The following is a 25,440-nucleotide window of genomic DNA, read 5'->3' as shown; positions in this document are numbered from 1 at the left end:
TACATCAGCAGTCACTTAAGAGTTTTGTGTACTGCTATTTCAGTCAGGATATAATCCCAAAAAGTTGTTGATGATGTATAAGAGTGTAAAGGAGTTGGGGCCAGCCCCAAGAGTTCAATGTGCATCAAGCCTGACTCCTCAGCAACATAAGTTCCCTGGGAAGCTCAACACTCACTGTATTGCATTTGTTTTTCATGATGCTTGTACCATGGAGTTGCTTGGTGAACATGATTGCTGAAGTCATTTTTATGTTAAATTTCTTTTTATAAACTTCTAGGTTGAAATAAACCTAAAACGATATCCAACTCCTTACCCGGAGGATTTAAAGAATATGGTAAAATCTGTTCAAAATCTGGTGGGTAAGCCAAGCCATGGAGTGCGTGTTGAGAACTCAAATCCAACAGCTAACACGGAGCAAACTGTGAAAGAAAAGTTTGAACACAAGTGGCCGGTGGCCCCAAAGGAGATTACAGTGGAGGTATTTGGAGGTTATTGGTAATTGCCAGTGTGGTTTGACTTTTAGACTTCTGTGTAATGATGTTTCTTCATTATTTAAAGCAAAGTAGATTGCTTTAATAAGCAAATTACACATTATTTCTGAAGAATAATTCCTTTTTGAATTAAGACGATTGTATCTTGTAAACCAAAGATGGCTTCCCCCTCCCATAGCCAAAATCATTAGTTTATCTTTAATATATCCAGTGGCTCATTAGCTACCCAGGCTAGCCCATAACATGATATGCCCATGAAAATGTGGGCTACCCAAAATCTGATCATTTCCTGGGAAAACTAATGGGGCATTTTTATTCAAATAATCACACTAAAATCCCTACTAAGTTTAGCATGAAATTGTTTTAATATTTTTGTGTTTGAGTTTCAGCCTCAAAGGAAGGAAGAAAGGAAGGAAGGAAGGAAGGAAGGAAGGAAGGAAGGAAGGAAGGAAGGAATAAGGGAAGGAAGAAAGAAAGAGAGAGAGAGAGAGAAAGAAAGAAAGAAAGAAAGAAAGAAAGAAAGAAAGAAAGAAAGAAAGAAAGAAAGAAAGAAAAAAGAAAGGAAGAAAGAAAGAAAGAAAACCCACAAACATTAACCAGGATCAGGAACAAGTAAAACCCAGGCTTGTGGAAACTGACCATGAAAGGCTTGCTGCCTACGTTTGGAAATAAGCTAGAATTTTAGTCTTACTGATTTGTGTAGTCTGAAAAGAATTCAACAACATTATGCCACCTCTGCTATCTCATCAACTCTTCAGCTAATTAGTTGCATCTTTTTCGTTCACTAGAAACACAACTGGAGTGAGCATGAGTGGTCCATATTACTTCTCTTAAATCTAAATTGACAAAACTCTTTTACAAATCTGCATTTCAAATAATCAATTTGTGGCATTTGAACACCAACAGTATATGTAGCACTGTGCTAAACACTGTGAGAGGATAAAATAAATGAAACTGTGTCCCGGGCTCCCACGTGATTCAAAGCTAAGCTGGAAACAGACATGAAGTGATTCTAAGACTTCTTGTTCTAAATTGGGGCTGAAACATGTATAGAAGATGGCATAATTCCCTTAACATAGGAACCAGGAGAGGACATTCCAGACAGAGAGAAGACCTTGAGCACAAACAGCCATAGTCACTTGGGAGGCTGAACAGGAGAATGGCTGAAAGTTCAAGTCCAGCCTAGGATACAAAGTGAGACCCTATTGTAAAAACAAAAAATACATAGTTATAGAATACAGACACAGGTGAAAGTACACTTTCACACCTACAGAAGTAAAACCTGGAGTTTTAGAGGATAAAGTAAATATTCAGCTTAGTTTATTTTTTTCCTTTGCCTTACAAGCACCACTGTGCTCTTTTTCCCCATGATACACACACACACCATAGCAAAGCCACATTCTTCCATCTGAGATATTAGAAAAGTATGAATAGGGCAGAAAGCAGTATTTATCAAGTGCACACACACACACACACACACACACACACACACACACACTGTAGTTAAACTTGATAGAATCACACTCAACATCCTTTAGCATTGCAGTTATGAAAACCTAACCCTGAGTAAGTTTGCTATGAATACAAGAACATTTATAATTGCTTAATTTAAGAATCAGGTTAGAAAGCAAAAAAAAAAAAAAAAAAAAAAACTGTGATTTTAATTTAATAATAACCCATGGTAGACAAAAATTACTTTAAGTCTCCCATGAATGTGCCAAAAATATTACACCCAAAAAACTAAATTTTACCCTTCTTCCCCAAACTTGTTCCCACTCCTGCCCCAACCTTAATCTGGTTTCACAGCATTATCTACCATTATCTATCTTTGAGGCTAAAAACAGGGTAATAATTTCTTCTCCCTTCACTCTTTATCCCTTCCAAAAAGTTACTCAAACCTTCACATATTCAGCTCTGCTTCCTCAAGTCCAGGACTCTGTCAGCATTGCTACAAAAGCCATTGTCTTTTTGCTTTACTTTATCCCTAGCCTCCTGTTGCCTTGGCAACACTTTTCCTAAAAGGAGTGCCAACCTAATCGTTTCCTTGGCAATAGCTTCTTACTGCTGGGAGAAAAGTCTGAGGTTCTTCATTAGCTAGAGAAGCTACAATGGAAGCTGACTTCCAACTTCATGTGTCCTCTGTGACCTGCACCATCCCTTTCTCCATCTGCAAATGTGATCTCTGTAAAAAGAAATTCCAATGGAGAATTCAATACTTTTTCTGAAATCAAGACTGTGTCTTCTTTTTCCTTTTAGCCAACTGCAGGCATTCATCACCCTCTTAAATGTAGCCAAATTAAGGGCCACACTACATTTTATTCAGTGTCCTGACTTAATTAGTGTGGATAACCAAGAATGTTATTAATTATGAAGACTGCATTTATTGTATATTTTACATTTGTATATATTTTGCATTTTTATTCAGGGTTTTAGTATTTTTATATTAGCCCAGGCTGGTCACAAACTCAAAACTTTCCTGCTTCTTGCTCCTGAGGAGCATGACTGCAAATTTGTCAGTGGTGGTATGGGTAGACTGTGCAATAGATTCAGCCAGGTGGTTAAACACCTTAACCAAGGGTGAAAATGAAGAATTGAGGTAAACAAGACTTAAAAATTAAATTGGGAAGGCAATACAAAGTAACTAGTGTAATGGTGCTCTTTGGAAGTGGAGGAGAGGAAATTAGGAGTTGAAAATCATCTTTGTCTAAAAGTAAGTTCAAGGCTAGCCTGGCTACATGAGATCCTATCTCAAAAAGGCAAAACAAAAAAAAAAAATGCATTTCATAAGCACCCATGTGAATGAAAAAGGAAAACCAGCCCCAGCTGACTTTTTCCATACCCTAGAGTTTTTTCACAGTTATACTAGTTAAAGAACAGATCCAGGACAGCCATAGGAACCAAGAGAGCTGGTGACAGGAAGCGTCCCCTTTTTGCCTTTTTCCTCCATAATGTCATCTGAAGTTTGAAGTTTGCGTGCTTATTCCCAGCTCTGAGCATGACTAGTTTGCCCTCACCCTTCAAATCTCAAAGGACCATCCCTGATTAGTCCAACCTCCTGGCTTTCTCTACTGTATCTCTGTTTTCTTGCAAGGATGACATTTGTGATGACTTTGTATATTACCTTCCGACAGTTTCAGAGAATAAGATCCATTTCTGTATTGTGTAGTGTGTGTTGATTCAGGTTGGAGTTTTTCAACTTTGCATTACTGCCAAAGCCGTCAGCTCTTAGTAAAAACCATACTCCAGTTTTGGATTCTGACCTTTTGCTGGGCTAACAATGTGCCCTCCATACTCAACAGCAAGCTGCATTCCACCACAGTGTGCTGGGCTGCTGGGCTGTAAAATGCAGAGTTACAAAGATCAAAAATATTTTTACTTAATGATATTTTCAACTTATGCTTGGTTTACTAAATATAACTACAATCTGAGAGTATCTATATACCCAGATCCAGAACAGAAAAAGCACACAATAAATATCTGTGGAATAAAACAATGGTTAGTTAAGTCTAGTGTTACGATCTGACTCTCCATCCAATTAGAAGTTCATGGAAGGCTAAGTGAGTTTCTGAAGTTTTTGTTGGATTGATTTGTCCTTGTTGGCTACCTTGTGTCACTACTCTTCACCTGTGCATTGAAGAAATTCCTATCGTATTTACCTGCATATCTTTTTGAGATACGTAGTCCTCTATATCTCAGGACTTTTTGTTATAGTGTCCATAGACTGAAATAACACTTCACATTCCCATAGAAGTAGCTAGGTACAACTTAGTACATATGGGAAAAAATAAATTGCATAAACTAGGAAAGGAAATGTTTTATCTTACTTTTAAATAAGCAAAAAATATTGAGATACATTAAATGCTGGCCATGTTTTCTCACAGCTCTCACATGTCACACACTAGCATTTAAGTTTTACTTTTTTGATCATCACAATCACCAAAATCCAGCTTCTCGTAGATTGAGACAAAGAAAATTCGCCCAGATATTGAAACCAAGTGCAACAGTGGGCCAGGGGTTCACATCTGTCTGGTTGATCTCAAGTATTGCTGCCCTGAAACACACTCTACAACTCACAATATCTCTGTGAATTAGCAATGGCCTTCATGAGTGCCTCAGAACACAGTTTGGGAACTTTTAAGTCTAGGAGGCAAGAACTGCTCTCTTGGATCTAATTTGTTGCTGACCTTAGCAAGGGAGCCATATCCTGACCATAATTTCTCTACCTCTAAAAATCTAAGTGCTGAGAGACTCTGTGGAGATGGACTGAGGTGACGGCAGGTATTTATATACAAAGCTAAGCCTAGCACTCAGTTCAGAGGGCTAAAGTAAATGACAACCTCACACCATCCCCTAAGAAAATAAAGTTCCAGTTCCTGTTCCATTCTCTTTATTGTTCTGCACATCTCTATCTGGATACATACTCACCGTGTCTGCTGTAGTCAAAAGTTATACAACCATTTTTCATAGTGAGGAGACAGCCTATTTTCCATCTACAGAGACGCTGAATTGTCTGCCTAATAATTAAAAGCATTCTACTGTCCCTGAAGTTTTTTCTCTTGTTTCTTGATTCTTACTTTAGGATTCTCTTCCTCCATGTTATTGAGAGCCAAGATTTTGTTTAAATAAAGGAAGGGAAAAGGGATTTTAAAAAGAAAAGGACATTTCACCTTTCCTCCTTCTACTTTATTCTTCCCAGCAAGAGACACATTTAGATTAATTTCTATGAGCAATTTAACAAAGCTGATTGCTTTACCACCGTGGAAGCAGCCTCAAAACTTTGCTTTCCTCAGTTTTGAATGGGGCCACTCATACCCTAGTTGAACCATGCAGAGCCCTGGTCACAGCTTTAAAAAGCTGATGCATAGAAGCAAAATATCCTATGTCCTGCATTGTTGAACATGAGGTAAAAGAAGTAATAGTAACAGAATGTACTGATATAATTGACTGACTTTGTTCTTGTATCTCATTTTATTTCTTTACCTTGCTGTTTCTTTTTTAAAAAATCTTTTATTTGTATTACATGTCATCTAAAAATATCTTCCTTCCTGAGTCATTTCACACAAATAAGTTACCTTTACCTTCATGGACTAGACAGAAATTAATTAACACTAATTCTATTACCTACCACCTTCATCTGATGGATGTGCTGGATGCAGGTCTGAGAATGTTTCACCTTACCCAAGGTACCTGATTGATATGTTATGAGTCAGAAACAGGACAGAGAGGTGGTGCCCTATGATTGACAGTTCATCATGTCTTGTTCCTTGCACAGAAGTGCTTCTCCATCTTGTGTCTTCTTATAAATACCTCCCAAGCCATACAGACGCTTTTACTCTTTGTTATACCAACTTAGACTTTCACTGTGCATTTCTTGTGCTGAACTTAGAAATTTCATGGAAGTGCAGATTTCTCTCTTCAACCCCAGGCTTCTCATCATCCTATTCTTTCTAGAATCTCTTTTAATTCAGATCATTTGCTTTAGGTCCCTGATAGTGGGGACCTCGCTGGGAGCCTCACTCTGGAGGGGGAGCTAGCTGTGTGGGAACCCAAGAGAACCATATTGCAATGCTGAATCTTTACTAAGTGTGTTTTTGTGAGCCCCAGGTCCAGTGAAGGTTGAAATAATTGATAATTCACTCTTTATCTTCCTTGCAATGTTATTCTTTTAAAAAGTGATAAGTATCAGAAAGATGTTGGGTTTTTATAAGCAAATATTCTTATATGCCCCCCAAAAATAAGTTCAAAAAATAAATTTTCAGTCAACATTTAAAGAAATGGATGTATTTTTCTGAAATATCAGAAACCTATAGCCCATCCCTTTGAATATTTGTATCTGTTTATTACACTAACCAAACACTACACAAATCTTTCCAAATTCCTATTTTATATAAGTATATCCTTCTTCAATTCAACAAAACATTTCTACTTGTGTTAGTCCAGTGCTCCAAATTAACCAGATGCTAACATAAACAAACAAACAAAACCCTGAATGTTCTTCTTTGAATTCAAATTATCATAAAGAAGTCAAAAGACACAGCTGCTGTGTGTAGAAAGTGGGAATTTAAATTTTAGCATTCATACTATTCTCCTGATAACTGTTTAATTGGGAATTATTTGAATTCTAGAAATTTAAATTCATGAAATTTGTATACTGGTTAGACTGACCAATGGCTAAGAACCCTGGTTGCTTTTGCAGAGGACCCAGGTTCACCATCAGCACCCACGGTATTAACTCTAGTTCCAGGAAATCTAATGCCCTCTCCTGGCCTCCACAGGAATTGTATAAAAATAGTGTTTTTCTGTGCATGCAGGCAAAGTACTAAGACATAAAATGAAATATATCGAGAAGGATGATTTCAAAGCTCGTGGGACTTTTACATTGTTCATTCTTTATAAAGTAATATTCTTGCACCACTGCCCTTTTTTACATTCAGCATCCGATTCGCAGGGAAGGTTAAATAGGCTGGAATTGGCCGCGAGAATGCTAACAACCCAGGAAGGAGGCACAGCCAACCCACAGTGACTGCTAAAATAGTCAGCTGGGAGACAGCAGAGGTTAAAGAGCAGAAGCCGGGGGTGTGGGCCTACTGGGCCACCAGCAGGGTATTGTGATGGGGTAGAACAAAGATCCCACTGGTTGGCAATGCCCTTCCCACTTGGAACTCATGGGAGTTCAGCCTCTGGAATTCTCATATCCAGCATATATGACTGTGAGCCACACTGCCTGTGGAGGGCGCAGCATAATTCAATGCTGTGTTGAAATGAGATCTGTTCCATCTCAATCAGATTGGAAATTCCCGGAGGACCACGCTGTGTCTTTCTGGGAAACCTCCACAGCTCTTTGCACAGTGCCAGGCATACAAACAGCATCCAAAAATACATCTAATGAATAAATGGGCTCATATAAATTAGAAAAATAATTACTGCTCAATTAGAGACACAGAGGGTTATTTTGCAGTGCCCCATGGTGAATTAAAGTGTAGGGCCACATTTTTGAGTCTGAGCCAAATAAGATATTGCCATCTTGGTTAACCGTTATTTAAATGTTTACTTTCCTTGTCCTGTATTATTATATCTCTCAGGATTCTTTTGTTCATCCAGCTAATGAAATGAGGATTGGGGAACTTCACCCTTCATTAGCTGAGACCCCTCTGTACCCACCCAAACTTGTTCTGCTAGGGAAGGACAAAAAAGGTAACATCGTGAAGCCGATGTGGAACTGTGCCCGATGCATGTGCATGAAAAATCACCACTTATACATTATGACATGCCATAGTCTATAAGTACTTGCACATGTGTGCTTCTGACATTAATCCATGCGGAATCTGCTTTTCATACTTCTTTTGTCTCTGTCAGTGCGTGTAGCATTGTAACATGTTTCCCCTTTAAATTTCAGAATCAACTGATGAGTCTGAAGTTGACAAAACTCACTGTCTGAATAACAGTGTCTCCTCAGGCACCTACTCAGACTACTCGCCCTCCCAGGCTTCTTCGGCATCCTCTAACACCCGGGTGAAGGTGGGGTCCTTGCAGACAACAGCAAAAGATGCCGTCCATAACTCTTTGTGGGGTAACAGGTGTGTTGAGAATCCCCCTTCTGTGTTCCCAAATGTTCATTTTTCAGCAACTTTGACAAAGTGGAATCTGCTTAATGTTGGAACTGTGTTTGGCATGTGACTGGCACAGAAGGTAAATATGCAGGTAAGCATTTGGGCACAATTGGGACTTTGGAGAGTATCAAAGCCATCCTCCAGGGCCTGGCCTCCATGCAAGGTCAGTGGGAAGAGACTATGGGAAGTCATTGTGGGAACTAAAAGTTTGAAAGTGAAACTCTGTGTTTGACCATCCCTAATAATGAATACTTATTGGGTTATAAGTATGTATAATTCAGCATTATTATCAAATGAATTCACATACCCTCAGGAAAGCAGGCATATGCTGGAAGTGGCCACGGGCTCAAATGTACTACTAGCCTGATGCTATTTATTGTACAGTCAATATCATAGATAAGCCCAGGATATACTATCTATAGGCCAGTAGAAGACTATGAAATTATGAGAAGGAAGAAATCTTAAGGGAGGAAGAAAGAGAAGACAACAGAATCATGTGACAAGAAGTGGAAGGGAACACAGGGAAGAGGAACAAAGGAGAGAACTAAATTAGAACAAAGTCTAATGGTACCCAAGTCTGAAGATGCTTTTGATACAAATTTTAAATAATTATTTTATTTATTTATGTTCCACACGTTGCCCAATCCCGGTTCCCCCTCCCTCAGTTCTTCTTCTCATTTTAATTCCCCTTTGCCTCTGCGAGGGTGCCCCCTTCTCAACCTCCCAGGAGTTCCCCTTCCCTGGGGCCTTGAGTCTCTATAGGATTAGGCACATCCTCTCCAACTGAGGCAAAGCAGTCTTCATATGTGCCATGGGCCTTAGACAAGCCTATGTGTGCTCTTTGGTTGGTGGCTTAGTCTCTGGGAGCTCCCAGGTGACTGGGTTAATTGAGACTGTTGTTCTTCCTATGAGGTTGCCATCCCCTTTGGCTCCTTCAATCCCACCCTAACTCTTCCATAGGGGTACCCCACCTCAGTTTAATGATTGGGTGTAAGTATCTGCATCTGTCTCAGTCATCTGCTGGTAGGGCCTCTCAGAGCACAGCCATGCTAGGCTCCTGTCTGTAAGCACAGCATAGCATCAGTAATAGTGTTAGGCCTTGGTGCCCGCCATGAGATGGATCCCAAGTTGGGCTGGTCACGAAACAGCCTTTCCCTCAGTCTCTGCTCAATTTTTGTCCCTGCATTTCTTTTAGACAGGAACAATTCTGGGTCAGAAATTTTGACAGAGAATTTGCAACCCAATTGCTCCATTTGGAATCCTGATTATCTACTGCAGGTGGTCTCTTCAGCTCCCTTCTCCCAGTAGTTGGACATTTTGGCTAAGGTCACCCCCATTGAGTCACAGGAGTCCCTCACATCCAGGTCTCTGGGACTTTCTAGAGGGTCTCCCCAGCCCCCACAAATTAATGAAATAGATAAAACAAAACTGGAGACTTGGCCTTATCTGAAGACAGCTTGTACTCATTAGAAATACCAAGCATTTTTTAAGTTCTCTCATCTGGTGAGTCAGAAATTCTAGAGATAAGTAGTGGAAATCCCCTTGCTGGCCAGTCTTCAGGACCATGGTTGGAGGAGCACTTACTTCATTCAATAACCCATTTAGCCAACATCTGTCCTGAGCCCAGAAAGGAGACCTCCCTCCTCATGTCTGCATTCTATGAAAGGACCTATGATGTATATAAGTACAACAGGCAGTCAGTTTCTTAGTGTGCTACAGGGCCATGTTACTCAGAAGATATGAAAGCCAGAGCAGATGGTGGACATGGTGGGGATAAATGAGCTACACAAAGACTGGTGGTGTTCACTGTTCCTTATTCTTCTGGAAAGGTCACCTCTTCCTCTTGGTCATTTTTCTCCTGCTTACATTCACAGGATTGCACCACCTTTCCCACAGCCTCTAGATGCAAAGCCATTACTCAGCCAACGGGAGGCTGTCCCTCCAGGGAACCTCCCCCAGCGTCCTGATCGGCTGCCAATGAGTGATGCTTTCCCTGACAACTGGACCGATGGCTCCCATTATGACAACACAGGTTTTGTCTCCGAGGAAGCCTCGGGCGAGAATGCCAACAATAACCCTCTCTTAAGCTCCAAGGCTAGAAGTATACCTGCTCATGGGCGCAGGCCTTTAATCAGGCAAGAAAGGATTGTTGGTGTTCCCCTGGAACTGGAGCAGTCCACACACAGACACACACCAGAAACAGAAGTGCCTCCTTCCAATCCCTGGCAGAATTGGACCAGAACCCCCAGTCCATTTGAGGACAGGACTGCTTTTCCTTCCAAATTAGAAACAACCCCTACTACTAGTCCCTTGCCTGAAAGAAAAGACCACATGAAGGAGCCTACAGAGACACCAGGTCCCTTTTCTCCAGGAGTGCCATGGGAGTATCACGACCCTACCCACAACAGGAGTCTCAGTAATGTCTTTTCTCAAATCCACTGCCGCCCAGACTCATCTAAAGGTGTTATTGCAATTAGCAAAAGCACAGAGAGGCTTTCCCCACTCATGAAAGATATAAAGTCTAATAAGTTCAAAAAGTCTCAGAGTATTGATGAGATTGATGTCGGTACCTACAAGGTATATAACATTCCACTAGAAAACTATGCCTCTGGAAGTGATCACTTAGGAAGCCACGAACGGCCAGACAAGTTCTTGGGACCAGAGCATGGCATGTCCAGTATGTCCAGGAGCCAGTCAGTACCCATGCTGGATGATGAGATGCTCATGTATGGAAGTAGTAAAGGCCCACCCCAACAAAAAGCATCTATGACTAAGAAGGTCTATCAGTTTGACCAAAGCTTCAATCCACAAGGAGCGGTGGAAGTAAAAGCAGAGAAGAGGATTCCACCACCTTTTGCACACAATTCTGAGTATGTACAGCAGCCCAGTAAAAACATCGCCAAGGATCTCGTCAGCCCCAGAGCCTATAGAGGATACCCACCCATGGAGCAGATGTTCTCCTTTTCCCAGCCATCTGTAAATGAGGATGCCATGGTGAATGCTCAGTTTGCCAGCCAGGGGCCGAGGGCAGGCTTCCTAAGGAGGGCTGACTCTCTGGCCAGCTCCACCGAGATGGCCATGTTCAGAAGGGTCAGTGAGCCCCACGAGCTGCCCCCTGGTGACAGGTATGGCCGAGCAGCCTACAGGGGAGGGCTGGAAGGCCAGAGCAGCGTTTCAATAACTGATCCCCAATTCCTCAAGAGGAATGGCAGGTACGAAGATGAGCACCCTTCCTATCAAGAAGTGAAAGCGCAGGCGGGAAGTTTTCCTGCTAAAAACCTTACCCAGAGGAGGCCGCTGTCTGCCAGGAGCTACAGCACAGAGAGTTACGGGGCCTCCCAAACCAGGCCAGTTTCAGCTAGGCCTACCATGGCAGCACTCCTGGAAAAAATACCATCTGACTATAACTTGGGTAACTATGCTGACAAGACATCAGATAACAGTGATATAAAGACAAGGCCCGCCCCTGTGAAAGGAGAGGAGAGCTGTGGCAAAATGCCGGCAGACTGGAGACAGCAGCTGCTTAGACATATAGAAGCTAGAAGGTTAGACAGGGTATGTCTGGCGTTTCTTTGTAAGAATTCCGTCCTGCCTTGGGTTTCCCTTTTCTGGCGTCTCTGAGCAGATGTGGTAGCGCATGAGCTACAGGAATGATATAGCTCCCAGAATTTTATTTTTATTTTGCGGGGGAGATGGATTGCAACAGATTATTGTCAGTATTGCTAACGCTTTCTGAAAAATCATAACTGCCAGGTGAATTACTTAGCAAAGATAGCCTAAATATTGTTGATAAGAAAGAATTTGACTCTATTTTCTGGGATGGTGCTTCGATGTTTTTCTAGCCGTGGAAACCAGGCCGCCTCTCCCAAGACCCAAAACAGTTCCCAGGTGACCTTAAAGAGTGTTATTTTTATTGAGTCTATAAAAAGTGAGTATTTTACCCTTTTCCACATGGACTCACTTATATTAAACTCAGGCTTAATTTGTTTATAAAATTTTTACGTAGCTACAGCTAAGAGACAACTGAAGTTATTACTTCTAATGAGCAATAACCTTCCCAGCAAGCAACAGAAAAATAAAATAAGCAAAGATTAAATGCCCTCCTACACACTATTTTATTTGATTAAAAAATCCTGCCATTTGCAATATTGGCTTTTATGTAGAAGAAAATTCTAAAACTCAATACAGTCTATGAACAACAAGTGCAGATGATGTCTCAAGAAGGACAACAGATGAAACAAAATAGTGTGTACAATGTAGCAAAACAAGGAAATGAATCCCAAATTAATCCTAATTCAGTTAAAAATTGAGTCATAATACTGTGTGGAGTGAACAGTAATTAGAGAATTAAAAACAAAAACAGAAAAATAGTACAAAGCTTAGAATCAGTTCTTATTGCCTGCTTGAATCTCTCTATGCAAAACCAGGAATTTTATTTTCTAGAGGTCTGGCCATAGGCATCACCATTCACTGAGCCTTTGGCTCTAGGTTAGAAGACTGTGTGTGCCCAAACTCATGTCAAAACTAAGGATTGTTTGCAAAACGGGGCCTTTCCCTCTCGTGTCTTCAAGTTGGGTGTTCTGAGTGATAATACCCACCAGGGTGCTGCACACAGTCATTGCAGTTTTGATTAATGTTCTGCTTTTATAGAGCAAGCTCACTGTGTTAAGAATTTCTTCCATTTTAAATCTGATTTGTAGGTTGTGTCTACACAACAAGGAAACCATTTTTCTAGAAAAAGAATGAACTCATAAATGTGGTTGTGAGCATTAATTTCCCAGCATGAAAATTAGCTCTGCCTTGCAAAGTATTTCATCAAAATGTCTCAAGTATACTCCATCTCTTTGAAGGAAGCTTTGTTAAAGTCTCATGACCACCATCATAGGAGACACCTGGCCAGATGGTACATGCTTTACCTCAAGTTATACCCTCATGTATAACTTAAGGGTAAAACTTTAGGGTCAAAAAATACAATCCAATCAGGAACTCTGAGCTCGCGTACACATAAGCATATATCACAGTATGAACTAAGAGAGGTTCTAAGGTGTGGGGAGTGTATGCAAGATGACTAGTAATTGGAGACAGAAGAATGAATGGAATCAAAGCATAAAGATGGAATGACAGGTGTGAAGTATTTGGTATCACCAATTTACTGGGGTCCTAGAGAGATGTGTTCCACACACTTTGAAACAAAACATTAAGAAGTAGGGGACTCCTGCAACTGGGGAGAGTAAGGGGTGGGTTTGGATGAACAAGTCTGAAGGCCCTGCCTGATGCAGATGGCTAACATGAATTTATCTGTATTTTTTCACTGTTGTGAGGACACTTGCCTTTTCCATTGAGCTCTGTTTGTTTATAATTCTCTGGTTCTAGCACTAACTTTTCAGAGCAATTTTGATGTATATTCAATAGCTTCTCATCTAATTCAAGAAGTTTAGTTACTTTAAACCACCTCTCCAAGCCACAGTTTTCTAGGAGCTTTCTTCCATTTTATTCCAAGTGGCATTTCCTTCCCTAGTCAGCTGAGTTGCCTAGCAATAACTCAAGCTGCATCTCCTTTGAAATCTGCCAGCTATTTTCCCAAATGAACTTCATGGTGCCAGAGCACATATTATAATGCAAAATAGTTTTGACAGAGATGAGCTATTCACATTCTGCACATGATCAGATGGCACCAGAAATTCAGGGTACATCTTTCCTCTGAAAGCTGTCCAATCTGAGAAAACAATAATTTCAGCAGCTACAAGGTCTTTATGATTTCACATAAAAGCCAACTGCCTACAGATATGTTGTAGGCCTAACAATCCAACATGGAGTTGGCAAAAGATCTCAGTGTTGGCCTTAGAAAGACAGCTTTGACTACTACACTAGAAAAGGGATACCATTTTCTCCCTTCATCACAAAGGATTTCATGACAGAGCCCCTCTGTGACTAAGAATAAAACATGAGCCCAAGTGTCTGATATTGCTTATCCTCTGTTGGATATTAAGGAATTAGTCCTGAACAAGAAGGAGAGATTGAGTCTTCTTCACTTTTGGCATGGTGAACTTTAGTCCCTGATCCTTAACAAACTAAATTGGCAAACAAATGGATCTCTAACCATCTCTCTCCATAGCTCACCAAACCCTGATGGTAAAAATCATTATTTTGGGAAAAGTATCCAGCCATTAGTTCTTAATGATAACTAAAAAAAAAAAAGCTTTATTGCATAAAATAATAGAATTACTGACAAAAGAAAGCATTGCCAATGATTATGTTTCCACTGTAGATCAAAAGTTGATGCCAGGCCATTTTAAAATATCTTAATTAGTGAAAAGAAAAATTTTTTTTAATTACGGTTATTAGTACCTGACAAATGATATTCACAATAAAAATATCACTAGAGTGCTGTGCAGATATTTGATGCATACTAAAAGGAAAAAAATAGCATTAACCATTTTAAAATTATAACTGCCTTTAAGGCTGCCACACATTAGCTTAGGTAGAGTTAAATTCAACATCTGTCTTTATATATGTAGATCTGACAATGTGAGATTTATAGCAGAGGGGATCTTATTAAGACCTCACAGTTTGAATTTGCAGAACTAATAGACTACTTCAGATGAGCAGTATTGTCTCAAGCTAGGATCATGATATCTAAGAGACAGACCTTAGCTTTTATGTGAGAGCAGGTGTAAACAGTGTATCTTTGCTCTTGTCATTTCTGTAGCTCTGGACGGTACTCATTTTTGTGCACAACTAACCCTGTTACTGTATGCTTTTGTCTGATCGAGCGCATGTGTATAAAGAGTTACTGTGTGCCCGCTTACAGTTCAATGTTATGAATTTAGATGTGTTCATGTAATGATGCGTTTGTGGAGCCCGTGTTTACATCCTGTCACATGGTTATCTCCTCTACTCAGAACGCTGCTTACAAACACAATACAGTTAACCTTGGCATGCTGCCCTATGGAGGTATTTCAGCAATGCATGCAGGCAGAAGCATGACTTTAAACTTGCAGACTAAGTCTAAATTTGACCTTCAAGACCTACCTCTTCAGAAAGTAAGTATGGACTGCCCTACATGTGTCAGCATCCCAAAGCCTCTTGATGTTTGTTCACCTAATGTATTTAGGCTATGCATCCGGCTCTGCTTGTTATGGACTCTCTATGGTCCAAAAGCACCAGGGCAAATGATGTAGAGCCTGAGTCTGTAGCTGCTCAGTGTTTACTGTAGCCAGACTGATTATCAGACTCTTGCTTTTTGGACTCAGCAGGCACATGGCTTTTGAGATTGCTTTAAACATCATCTTTCTACTTGTTTTTTTAAATTCTTCCATGGTTTTGTTTCTTTTTGTTTACACATTTATTGTTTACTGTTTTGGAGGTGACCCCTGCCCTCCCTTGGTGAAGCATTCTAAGAACAATGCTGAAAACTTGTTTTGGACTTGGATGGCTCCATTAGAAGGCATAATATTCTGATTGGGCATGGAAGTTAAATCTTTAGCACCTGTAAGCACTTTTTTAAGTCCACTTTTCTTGTGGAAATAGAGCATAGGTGGGAGAAATGTAGGTAGTAACAAGTTCATATATTTTAAACAAAAATGTAAGCATATTAGCAAGAAAATAATATTGTATATTAATAAGAGGAAGAATTCCTGTTGTTGAGGAAACATTTTTCTTGTTCAGTCAGCACTGAGAATGCCCATTTCAATCAGCTTAGACTGTTTAATGCTTTTCTGATACATCGCAGTGGAGACTAATGAGTCACTTTCAAACAATGTCATTTTGACTGTATGTTAATGTGGTCATTTTGTGGAGGGAGCAATAGAAAATAGAAAAAACAGAGTGACAGCAGCCTCCAAACACTTCTGCTTTCTATAGAAAACTAAATGTGGCACAAATTCCCATGGCTTTATGCCTAACACTCACTGTCAAATGTCTGATAACATAGTTAGAGATTTTATAGCTACAATTTCAAATGCATGTACATATGAGTACACACACGTGTACACACACACAGACACACATACACACAGAAAGGGGCGGGGGGGGGGGAGAAACCAAGTTCTAACTAAACTGAGAACTTTCTCATTCTCTAGGAGATGGTCAGTGGCGTTTGATAATGTTCTCTGCTTTCTCCTGAGGTCAGCAATATCTCTCATCCTAACCATTATCATGACCCAGCTTGCAGTCCCTAAACATAGAACTGGGCTTGAGTACAGTTAATTTACCTGAGCCAGCACAAGTTGGCTCTAGCATGTCATCAGCCATTTTCTTGATACCTCTTATATGTCCAAAGTCTTCATTCATTCCACCTGAAACCAACTTTCTCATCCTATCTACACTCGTGTGTGGATGAGCTGTCACAACTGTAAACCCCCTCCACAGGAGGGCGTGGGGAGTAAGGCAAATCAGACTTTAAAACTACGATGATAAAATTTCAAAAAAAAAAAAAATTCACGAGCAGATCAAAGGAATCTTGGCAGGAAGAAAACAACTGCTGGAACCCTCTGAAAATATCTAATAGCAACAAGCCTATTTTGACTCATTCGGGGCCTAATTACTACTCTTTCAGGTAGTCCGTGGTCTAGATTCACACAGTAACTGAACAGCAGCAGTGCTCTTAAATGTGTCTCTGATGTTTCAATTATTCTCCAGATATGAGTTAGGGACAGCTGCGTGGTGTTAGCCTTGTGGTGTGGTGGCCCTGGAGAATAGATTTGTTACCTCTCACTGAAGTTATACCACACTTAGTAACACCAATCACTCAGAGCTGTATTTAAAGACCTCAGCTATCCTCTCTCAGGTACAAATAGGACTTATACAAAAATAAGAGGGAAGTCCCTCTGGAAAGCATAATAAATTGCAACCCAGCAATTAAAACACTGAAAGACTTCAAAGTAAATTACTATCAATATATTATCTCCTGCATGGAGGAGAGGGATAAGGAGAAGGAAAAAGAGTTTTTTAAAAAAAAAACAGCCTTTTCTAAAATTACCAGTTAAGGTCTATGAAAAACATACACTAGTCTACCTGGCATGTAATGAGTTGGAAAACATTTTTAGACAAGCATTCAGAGCATAGTCAAAGCTGTGGCTGAGGCAGTTCAACCTGTCTTTCACTCCGTAGGTTACACCCTAAGTTTCTATCTGTTCTACCAGATTCATCTCTTCTGTGGAGCTTGGATTGGCAAATTTGGTGGGGGGTGGGGGAGTTCTGCCAGATGAGAGAGTTGGTCTATTTTTATGTACTTTTAAATTGCCATACAAGGAAATGGTGTTACTATGACGCTTTCAACTATAGTGCACTCTGACCTGTCCTCCCTTCTCCCTTCCCCACCAGCCTGCTCCCTACCCAGCACCCCCTTCTGCTTCATGTCACATTGATTCTATTATCCCTGCTTTCTGTTTTCTCCACTCCCTGAAGATTCCCTCACGCTCTCCCATGACCCCTTACACATGCACAAATACATGCACACACATATTAAAATCTGTACCGGAAAGACAACGTGCAGGGTTTGTCTACATCTACTTCACCACTTCAGTCTGTCCATTTGCAGTTTCTGACCAACTGCCATACTTCAAGAGTCATGGCTAATGGTTGTCATGACATGGCATGCTTCCTCTTAATTCTTCTTGCCAGACAAGAGCGTATTCAACATCCACTTTCCTTTGTGCGGATTATTACTCTCGGACATCTGGGGGAGGGAGCACAGTGAATGTGAAACACACATTGGTGGGAGTGGTGCCCTTCCCAGGAAACACTTGGGGCTGAAATCACACCTTGTGGCCATCCTCTAAGTCTCCTAAACCTGGCCTCTTGCATCAGGAAGAAAGGGTATTCTAATTCCCTCTGAAACACTAAAACTGTTTTTAAGCAAATTCATGATAGGCTAATTAAATGATACACTTGCTTGTAATGAAGAGCCCTGGAACCTGGAGATGCATGCACAACATATGTCCAAAGACATGGGGAGGAAAGACTCGCTAATCAAGGGCACAGAAGACATGTTGGTCAAGGGGCATCAGGGAAGACATGCTAATCTTCTTGAGTATTTTGAACATTTCTAACTCATCTCTATTTACTGCATGCCAAGTCACACATGCATTTTTCATGGATTAAAAGCTAACTATAGTCTTTCTATTCTATGAAAATTAAATGAGAATTTCATGAAAGTCTTTAAGATTCTTTTGAAAATGCCATCAGATACAAGAAAATTAATATAAAGAGTTAAGATTATTCAATAATTTGTTGATCTTTCTGCTGAACTTGAAATTTTAAGAGTGCTTATGAACTAGAATGCTGACATATAAGTCAAACTTACATAATAGTATACTGACATTTTCTGTTTATTTGTCCATTCATTAATTCATTCATTCATTCATCATTTATTTGCTGCCTTTCCAAAAAGCATTTGAGTCAACTTTCTATGATGTTTTTAATGGTTCATGTGCTTTTTCTGGATGTGTTCTACTGTAACAAGCTTACCTATTGTCTTGAAATGTTATGTTACTGGAAAAGGATAGCAGTATAAGGAAATGTCAGTTCAAATGCTATTTTTATTGCCTACATTAATGATAGAATGATAAATTGGGGAAAACAACACTGAGAACCCACCCGTCTGTCTGGTACCACAAGGTACTTTAAGGAAAGTTTTTCGTGCAACTCACAAACCTAAGTGGACATATTTAGGAGGTTATGAGACAGACTGGAGGCTGGAGTTCACAAGACACACAAACATATCATGTGATTTGCTATCATGTTCCTGGTACCTAGCATAGCAGTAGAAAAAAAATTTAAATCTGACTCTGCCTGATACCTGGTGTATACTGTTCTACCAAAGGTGAAGCCTTTTCACAATTTGTAACTTCTGACATTTTAATTCATGACTCTCAGTAGTCAATACAATCCCTTCACATACTTCATTATCCAAGCAATCATGAAAGTTGATGATATGGGATAGAGAAAAACTTAAATAAATAATAGAGTATCTTAACTGACCCAATAACACACGATTCTGTAGGCACTAAGGAGAAATATCTCAGGTTATCTGATCTAAGCAAAAGTCAGTGGTCACCCTGTACTTCACCAGATCCACCTACACTCCCTGACTATTCAATCTCACCAGAATGTTCTTGGTAATATGACTACTACAGACTCCAAGCCTCACATGCTAACCATGCTGACAGCTGCACCACGAAAGAGCATCAGAGCTGACAAAGAAACACTGGCCTTTGCTAATGGCAACACAGAGTGTGGCTTCCAAAATAAGTTCAGTAGTTTCCACAGAGCTAGATTTACACCTTAGAATATATATTATTACACACACACACACACGTGAGATATATATATATATATATATATATATATATATATATATATATATATATATATGTCAGGTCATTGCTGTCTAAGGAACTCCTGGGTTACAGAAATTTAGACAACAATGTTTGCCCTATTTTCAAACTTCTGGTATGTCCTCTTTCACTGGGCCTATGCAGATGACTCAGGACTGGATGACTCTATCACCACCACTCCATTTATTTACCCTAAAGCCAAGAGTCACATATTAAATGCCATTTTTTCCTGTTGAAAGCAAAGAAAAATCTATGCTGTACCTTATCCAGCTTTGCCCGTAATTTCAATCAATTCTGTTATGTTTATTAATGGCTCTTTATCCTTCCATAAAGAGCCATCCACCATTATAATTATGAAAAAGCCACCAGCCTGCAAATGCACACAGTCCTCACAGAGGCTCAAATGAGCAAACAATGTTAGTATCGGTGTGAATGATGGCTCACGTCTGTTATGGGCTAACATAGTCTTTTAAAACGATAACCACAGAGATTCTCCCTCAGAATATATTTGTCTTTGTCATAAATATCTCTCCTCAAAAGCTTGCTGGAATACAGAAATAATTTTACTAAAAAAACTCTGGACAATTATTTTTCTAGTTTTTCCTGCTTTTGTTTTTGTTGTGAGTTTTTAATTGTTGACTTGTGTGTTTGTTCCAGTTTGGGCGTTTTGTTTTGTTTGTTTTGTTTTATAGAAGGTCTAAGTATATAGCCCATGCTAGCCTCAAACTTATGATCTTCCAGCCTCCCTCCTAACTGCTGAAATTATAGGCATGTGCCACCATGCTTCTTGGGACTAATTATCTTTAACATCTTCTTAAATCTAAGGAAATGTCCTTTGCAAAACATATGTTAATTACCTAACAAAATAGAGCCTTTCATTTATCAAAGATGTCACAAGAACTTGGCAAAGTGTCAAAATCTAATGCCATTCATATATTTTCTCCAGCAAGATGGCATTACATATAATTTCACAAGCATGCTTTACACTATTAATTACCAGATGAATGAGGCTAATGATTCAGCCATGCTCATTTATTCATGCTAATGCTGTGTATGTATGCATGTAAGTATGCATACATGCATAAATATTCATTCATTTGTGTATATTCATGTACACAAATACATGTACAAATATACTCACACAGATGCACACTGAAGGCTCAATCAAACTAGAAATTATTTCTTTCACTAGACATTTGTCATCATTGCGAGTTTTCAGATTCCTCAACACTTAAGTCTACTGAAAGACATAACAAACTTTAGAGTAGATTTTATTAAGTGATGGTCCTTACCAAACAGTTTGCTTTTCCACTAAACTACACCAGCCATTCCCTCTGTTATTCTAATAAGCAAACAGCAGAATTCAACAGCTAAGGCCCTGTGCACTGTATGTTTGTCTTCTGAAGAACTTTAACAGCTAGATAACAAATTTATTTACAGCATTTATCTTTTGAGAAACACTGTGGGCATAGTAAATAATCCACTATTCAGCCATCTCCTTTTACTACCCAACATCAATAGGTTGTTGCCATGGCTTTTCTGCTTCTTCCGGCTCTAGTGCCTCACTTAAAAAAATCAAGTCACAGCTCATTCTTGAAATAAGGAAAGCGCTTTCGGAAAGTTCCACTAATTTTACTGTGTAGTGAAAAAGAATCTCTTTAATAATCCTGTATGTTTCTGTCCCTTTGTCCCTGTAGTATGAAAGAATTAGTGTGACAGTTAACTCTAAGTTTTAAAAAGAGACAAATTAATTTGTAAACTTATGAAGAACCTTTGCATTGAGCCAAGAAGAATTGTGCCATTTTGAATAGCTCTCAGTGACTACTCAAAATAGGACTGTTCATTCCTGGGCAGGTATGAAAAGGTACACAAGAAATACATATGAAGATAAGAGTGACTGGAACAGGAAAAGGAGCCTGTGTTGGATCTATCACCTCTCAAGACTGTGTCTGACACAGAGACAGCTAGATGTCGGGGCAGAAGACCTGAGCCAGAGACATGGATACTGAAAATCCAATAGAAAAATATTAAATCACTGGCTCTTGAGTGTATGAATACCTTGTAGCTACTTAATATTTGTATTCTGATTTACCATGTTTTAATGTCTATAAAAGTTGTGTGTGGGCACATGTGAAAATATTAATCTAGAAATTGTAAAGAATAGAAATCCATTTTAAACACACATCAGATAACATATTAATCTAGAAATGGTAAGGAATAGAAATACATTTTAATCATACATCAGATAACTATCTCACTGCTTTCAAAAACATGTTTTTCATATGTGTTACTCTTCATTTGATTTTTTTAAAATACAAATTCACTCTTAACATAAGGATTTACATTTAAAAAATTTTTTGCTGTTTTGTTTTTTCATTTTTGATTGACTTATAGAAACAGAATTTACACAGAGTAAAAAGTGAAATTTGAGCTATGTCCTTTTCATAATGTCCATTGGAGGGACTGTGAGACAGTCTTACAATGAGCCCTATTAATTTTACTATATTTTCAGGTCATTCTTTAAAAACATGCTTGTGGGCAGAACACAGACAAGAAGGTTATGGAGTTGCTTTTTAGAGTAGTAGGCCTACTCAGTGTAGCCAGATGAGGCTTGACAAGCAGCTGTTTGTGATGGTTATAAAGGCAGTGGCCCAGCACACCAGGACTGAAGGACCCACCTCACACAGTACCACCAAGCGCTAGCCAGGCTTGGCAACTACAGATTCTTCAGAACGCAGTCAAGGACTGGAATGGGCAGCAACTGACTCACACAGGGATTTCCAATGAGACAAGCAGAACTCATGCCTCCTGGAGGTTAGAGGAGAAGAGAATGTGTATACATGCCTCACACTGTATGTACCACCAGTTGTCTCTCCAGTAGAAGCTACAGGTCTCGCCTTTCTATGGTATATGATTGCTTAATGTCAATCTAGATAGAATATGGATCATCTCAAAATAATAAGATCAATACTAATAAAGACAGGTATTCATATTTGCTAAAAATCCCCACCAAGAAATCAACATTTTTAAAAAGTTATTAACTTACACTTAATGTATAAGTGATGCAAAGGTAAATTTGGTAACCAGAACAGTAATGGTTTACTTTGTCATGACTCTATCAGCTGTCTATTGATAATGCACAGTGCCAAGCATCTTTATCTGCCAGTGCTGATCCTACCAAGGATTAGAGGAAAATACATCCTTACAAAATCACATCAAAGTCCAAAAATTCATATTAGGCTATGGCTTGGAATATTGCGCATTCCAGTCTATGAATTGCATGGCTCCAATTTATATTATAAATGGTAAGATCAAACTAAAGAGACAAACTAAGCAAGCTTTAAAATGTTGTGGGTATTTTTAAAGCATTGATTAATTTCATTCTGATTATCTTTATTCAGGTATTATAGAGAATCTGAACTTAAAAATTCAGTAAATAACTCTGAGATGGTTTCTTTAGTCATATTTCTCATTGTTTCCAAAATAGCTGTCAGTTTAAAATTCTTACTCAGTAAATAGCATATAATAGTGTTTCCAGTTAGGATATATGTTTTATATAATCAAACAAAATTAATTTTACCATAATTGTTAGGGACTCTTTTCAGAAAACTATCGTAAACATCACTAAAGAATGCCATACCATTTTCGCAATAGACCCCGTCCCAGCAAAGCAACATTTTAGACAATGGACAAGAAGATGTCTCTCCTAGTGGCCAATGGAATCCTTACCCACTTGGGAGGCGGGATGTACCTCCGGACACCATTACTAAAAAGGTAATCAATTTCAAGTTGACACAAACCATGAACCTCACACATGCATCGTAATTTGTAGTACATATCTTGTGTCTTAACATCCTTTCTAACCTCATGGTGAATTCAGGCTAAATATCCTGACATTCAAAGGCTTCTGGTCAATTGTCAATGCACTGAAGAAAATGGAGACAAACACAGCCTGGTGCTCAATTAGTAATCACTGTATGTAAGTAGGCTGCCCTTCTGCAGATTCACCATTTCTAGGAGTATTTTAAGACATGCTTTGAAGTGCAAGTACCGAAAGATGTGTTGCATATACTTTGTCTAACCTTGGCTTCAACATTGCACATAACCACATTCCATAAAATTAAATTCATCATAAAAAGGTTGATTTGCCACATCTAAAGTTGTAACAGGGTCAGCATGATGCCTCGGCATGTAAAGGTGATTCCCTTAAAGCCTGACTACCTTATTTTGATTCCCCCAGACAGACACAATAGAGAACCAATTCCCACAGGTTATCCTTTGACAAGTACACATGCTTTGTGAGACGCCTGGCCACACACTGGTACACATATAAATTAATCTGTCAGTTAATACAATAAAAATTTGTTTGAAGTTGCAAAGGTCTGCCTAGCAAGCACTCACTGACCAATGGTACCCACACTACATGCTAAGCACTTCCTAGATGCTGGAGAAGCAAAGATGAATACAAGCCTCAAGAATCTTTTAATCTAATGGATGCAGTGAGTAGGTCAAACAGGATAGCTCACCAAAGCAAAGAAAAGGAAAGCTGCAGTATGTAAGCGAGTAGGGGGTCTGTGCCCCTTACTGTGATTTTTTAAGTTCTTAAAAACAATTAAAGAGACATAGACTTAATTTTTAAATTAATAAAATACAAGCAGTCCTGAGAGGCTAAATCAGTAAGCATTCCATCAAAACTAAACACTCTTAGCAATCAATGGGAACAGTCCATTTCTCATCCGCTATACAAACTTAGAAAGGACTAGGACACATGAAACTCTTCATATGTCTATAAGAACACAAGATACAACCCTGATGACCCATGACGCAGTGCAGTCAAGTAAACACAGACCGACTCTGTAGTCTCTAAAACCATTAAACTGAACTTTAAGTGTCATTCAAGGTCATGGAACATTTACCCACCCCCCAAAATAAAAAACTGGGCAGATTCAATTGTCTGTCAGCAAGAAAGCAAGTGTGTAAATTCTGTTTTCACAAAGGAATATTTTACAGAACTGAACAATGGGTAAATTTCGTTATGATTATGGTTACAAACTCTAAAACATAGCCAGAAATATACCGGGCAGGAACATGAGCATCTCATGTCTAAGATGTGAGAAAGAAGACTGCTTTGAGGACATGATGAGCGCTGTGTTTAGAAGTTCCGCATATTTCTAGGGGTTACACTGGGTGACACCCTTCTGCCACTCTGGCTCTTAAACTAGAGTGTTGACGGTCCAGTGAAATCTCATTGTAACTACACTCGTAATTTACCTGAAGTGTAACCTTGGAGATTTTGCCTCTAATGAGTTTAGTCAGTCTTAAAGACATACATTTTTTTTCCAGAATCTATGGCGAGTCAGTGCTTTGCAGACACCACGCATGTGCTTGGGCAGCACCATGTGATCTGTGCTGTGAAGGGATAAGTCAATTCACAGAAAAGGACACCATTTGAGGAGGAAATGAAGGGACCTAAGGACAGGGGCATAGTGTCCAAAAAAGTGGGAAATAACCAGAAGTCGAATCATATGGGCTGTATGGAAAAGGGTGAACGTAGAAATATTTTCAAAGGGAAATGGTGTGATCCAATGTTTGTTCAAACAGTTCTCTGACGTGTTTTCAGAGAACACACTGGAAAGGAGAGAGCTTAGAACCAAAGAGCAAGCCAAGAAGCTTCTCTGACTACTCGGAGGAGAAAAGATGGAAGCATAGTATACAGAGAAAAGAGATTAGATGCATTAGAACCAGAAGCATCTTGAGAAAAAAATCTTTCATGTATTCAGTAAGCAAACTGGGACGGAGGCAAATTAAATGAACTATTTCAGAAGAGTCAGTTATGGTACATTTTCTAGGCAATCAATTCAGCAAATATTTTTCTGGGCTGTGGAAATAAGAACGATTATGTTAGTTACTTGGATTTACTATTTCTTATTACTATATAATTAACGTGAGACAGAGAGATGCTAGAGAAATTAGAATGTACTAGACAGAGATGGGAGAGAA

At 39.3% G+C, this 25,440-nt stretch overlaps 1 protein-coding gene across 1 annotated transcript in view; it reads left to right on the top strand.

Annotated features, from left to right (window-relative positions):
* LRRC7 (leucine rich repeat containing 7) overlaps positions 1–25,440 on the top strand; it is a gene marked incomplete at both ends in the record, with an annotated part of 278,327 nt that overhangs the window by 204,030 nt on the left and 48,857 nt on the right. The window contains 6 exons of the mRNA XM_080916060.1: positions 278–478; positions 7,574–7,685; positions 7,888–8,068; positions 9,976–11,656; positions 15,004–15,144; positions 23,095–23,214. Coding sequence (XP_080772186.1) covers positions 278–478; positions 7,574–7,685; positions 7,888–8,068; positions 9,976–11,656; positions 15,004–15,144; positions 23,095–23,214 — 2,436 coding nt within the window. The remainder of the gene's footprint in view (positions 1–277; positions 479–7,573; positions 7,686–7,887; positions 8,069–9,975; positions 11,657–15,003; positions 15,145–23,094; positions 23,215–25,440) is intronic.

Source organism: Micromys minutus (genome assembly GCF_963924665.1).
Source record: "Micromys minutus genome assembly, chromosome: 4".
Taxonomy (NCBI): Eukaryota; Metazoa; Chordata; class Mammalia; order Rodentia; family Muridae; genus Micromys; species Micromys minutus.
This window is presented reverse-complemented; position numbering and strand designations above follow the sequence as displayed.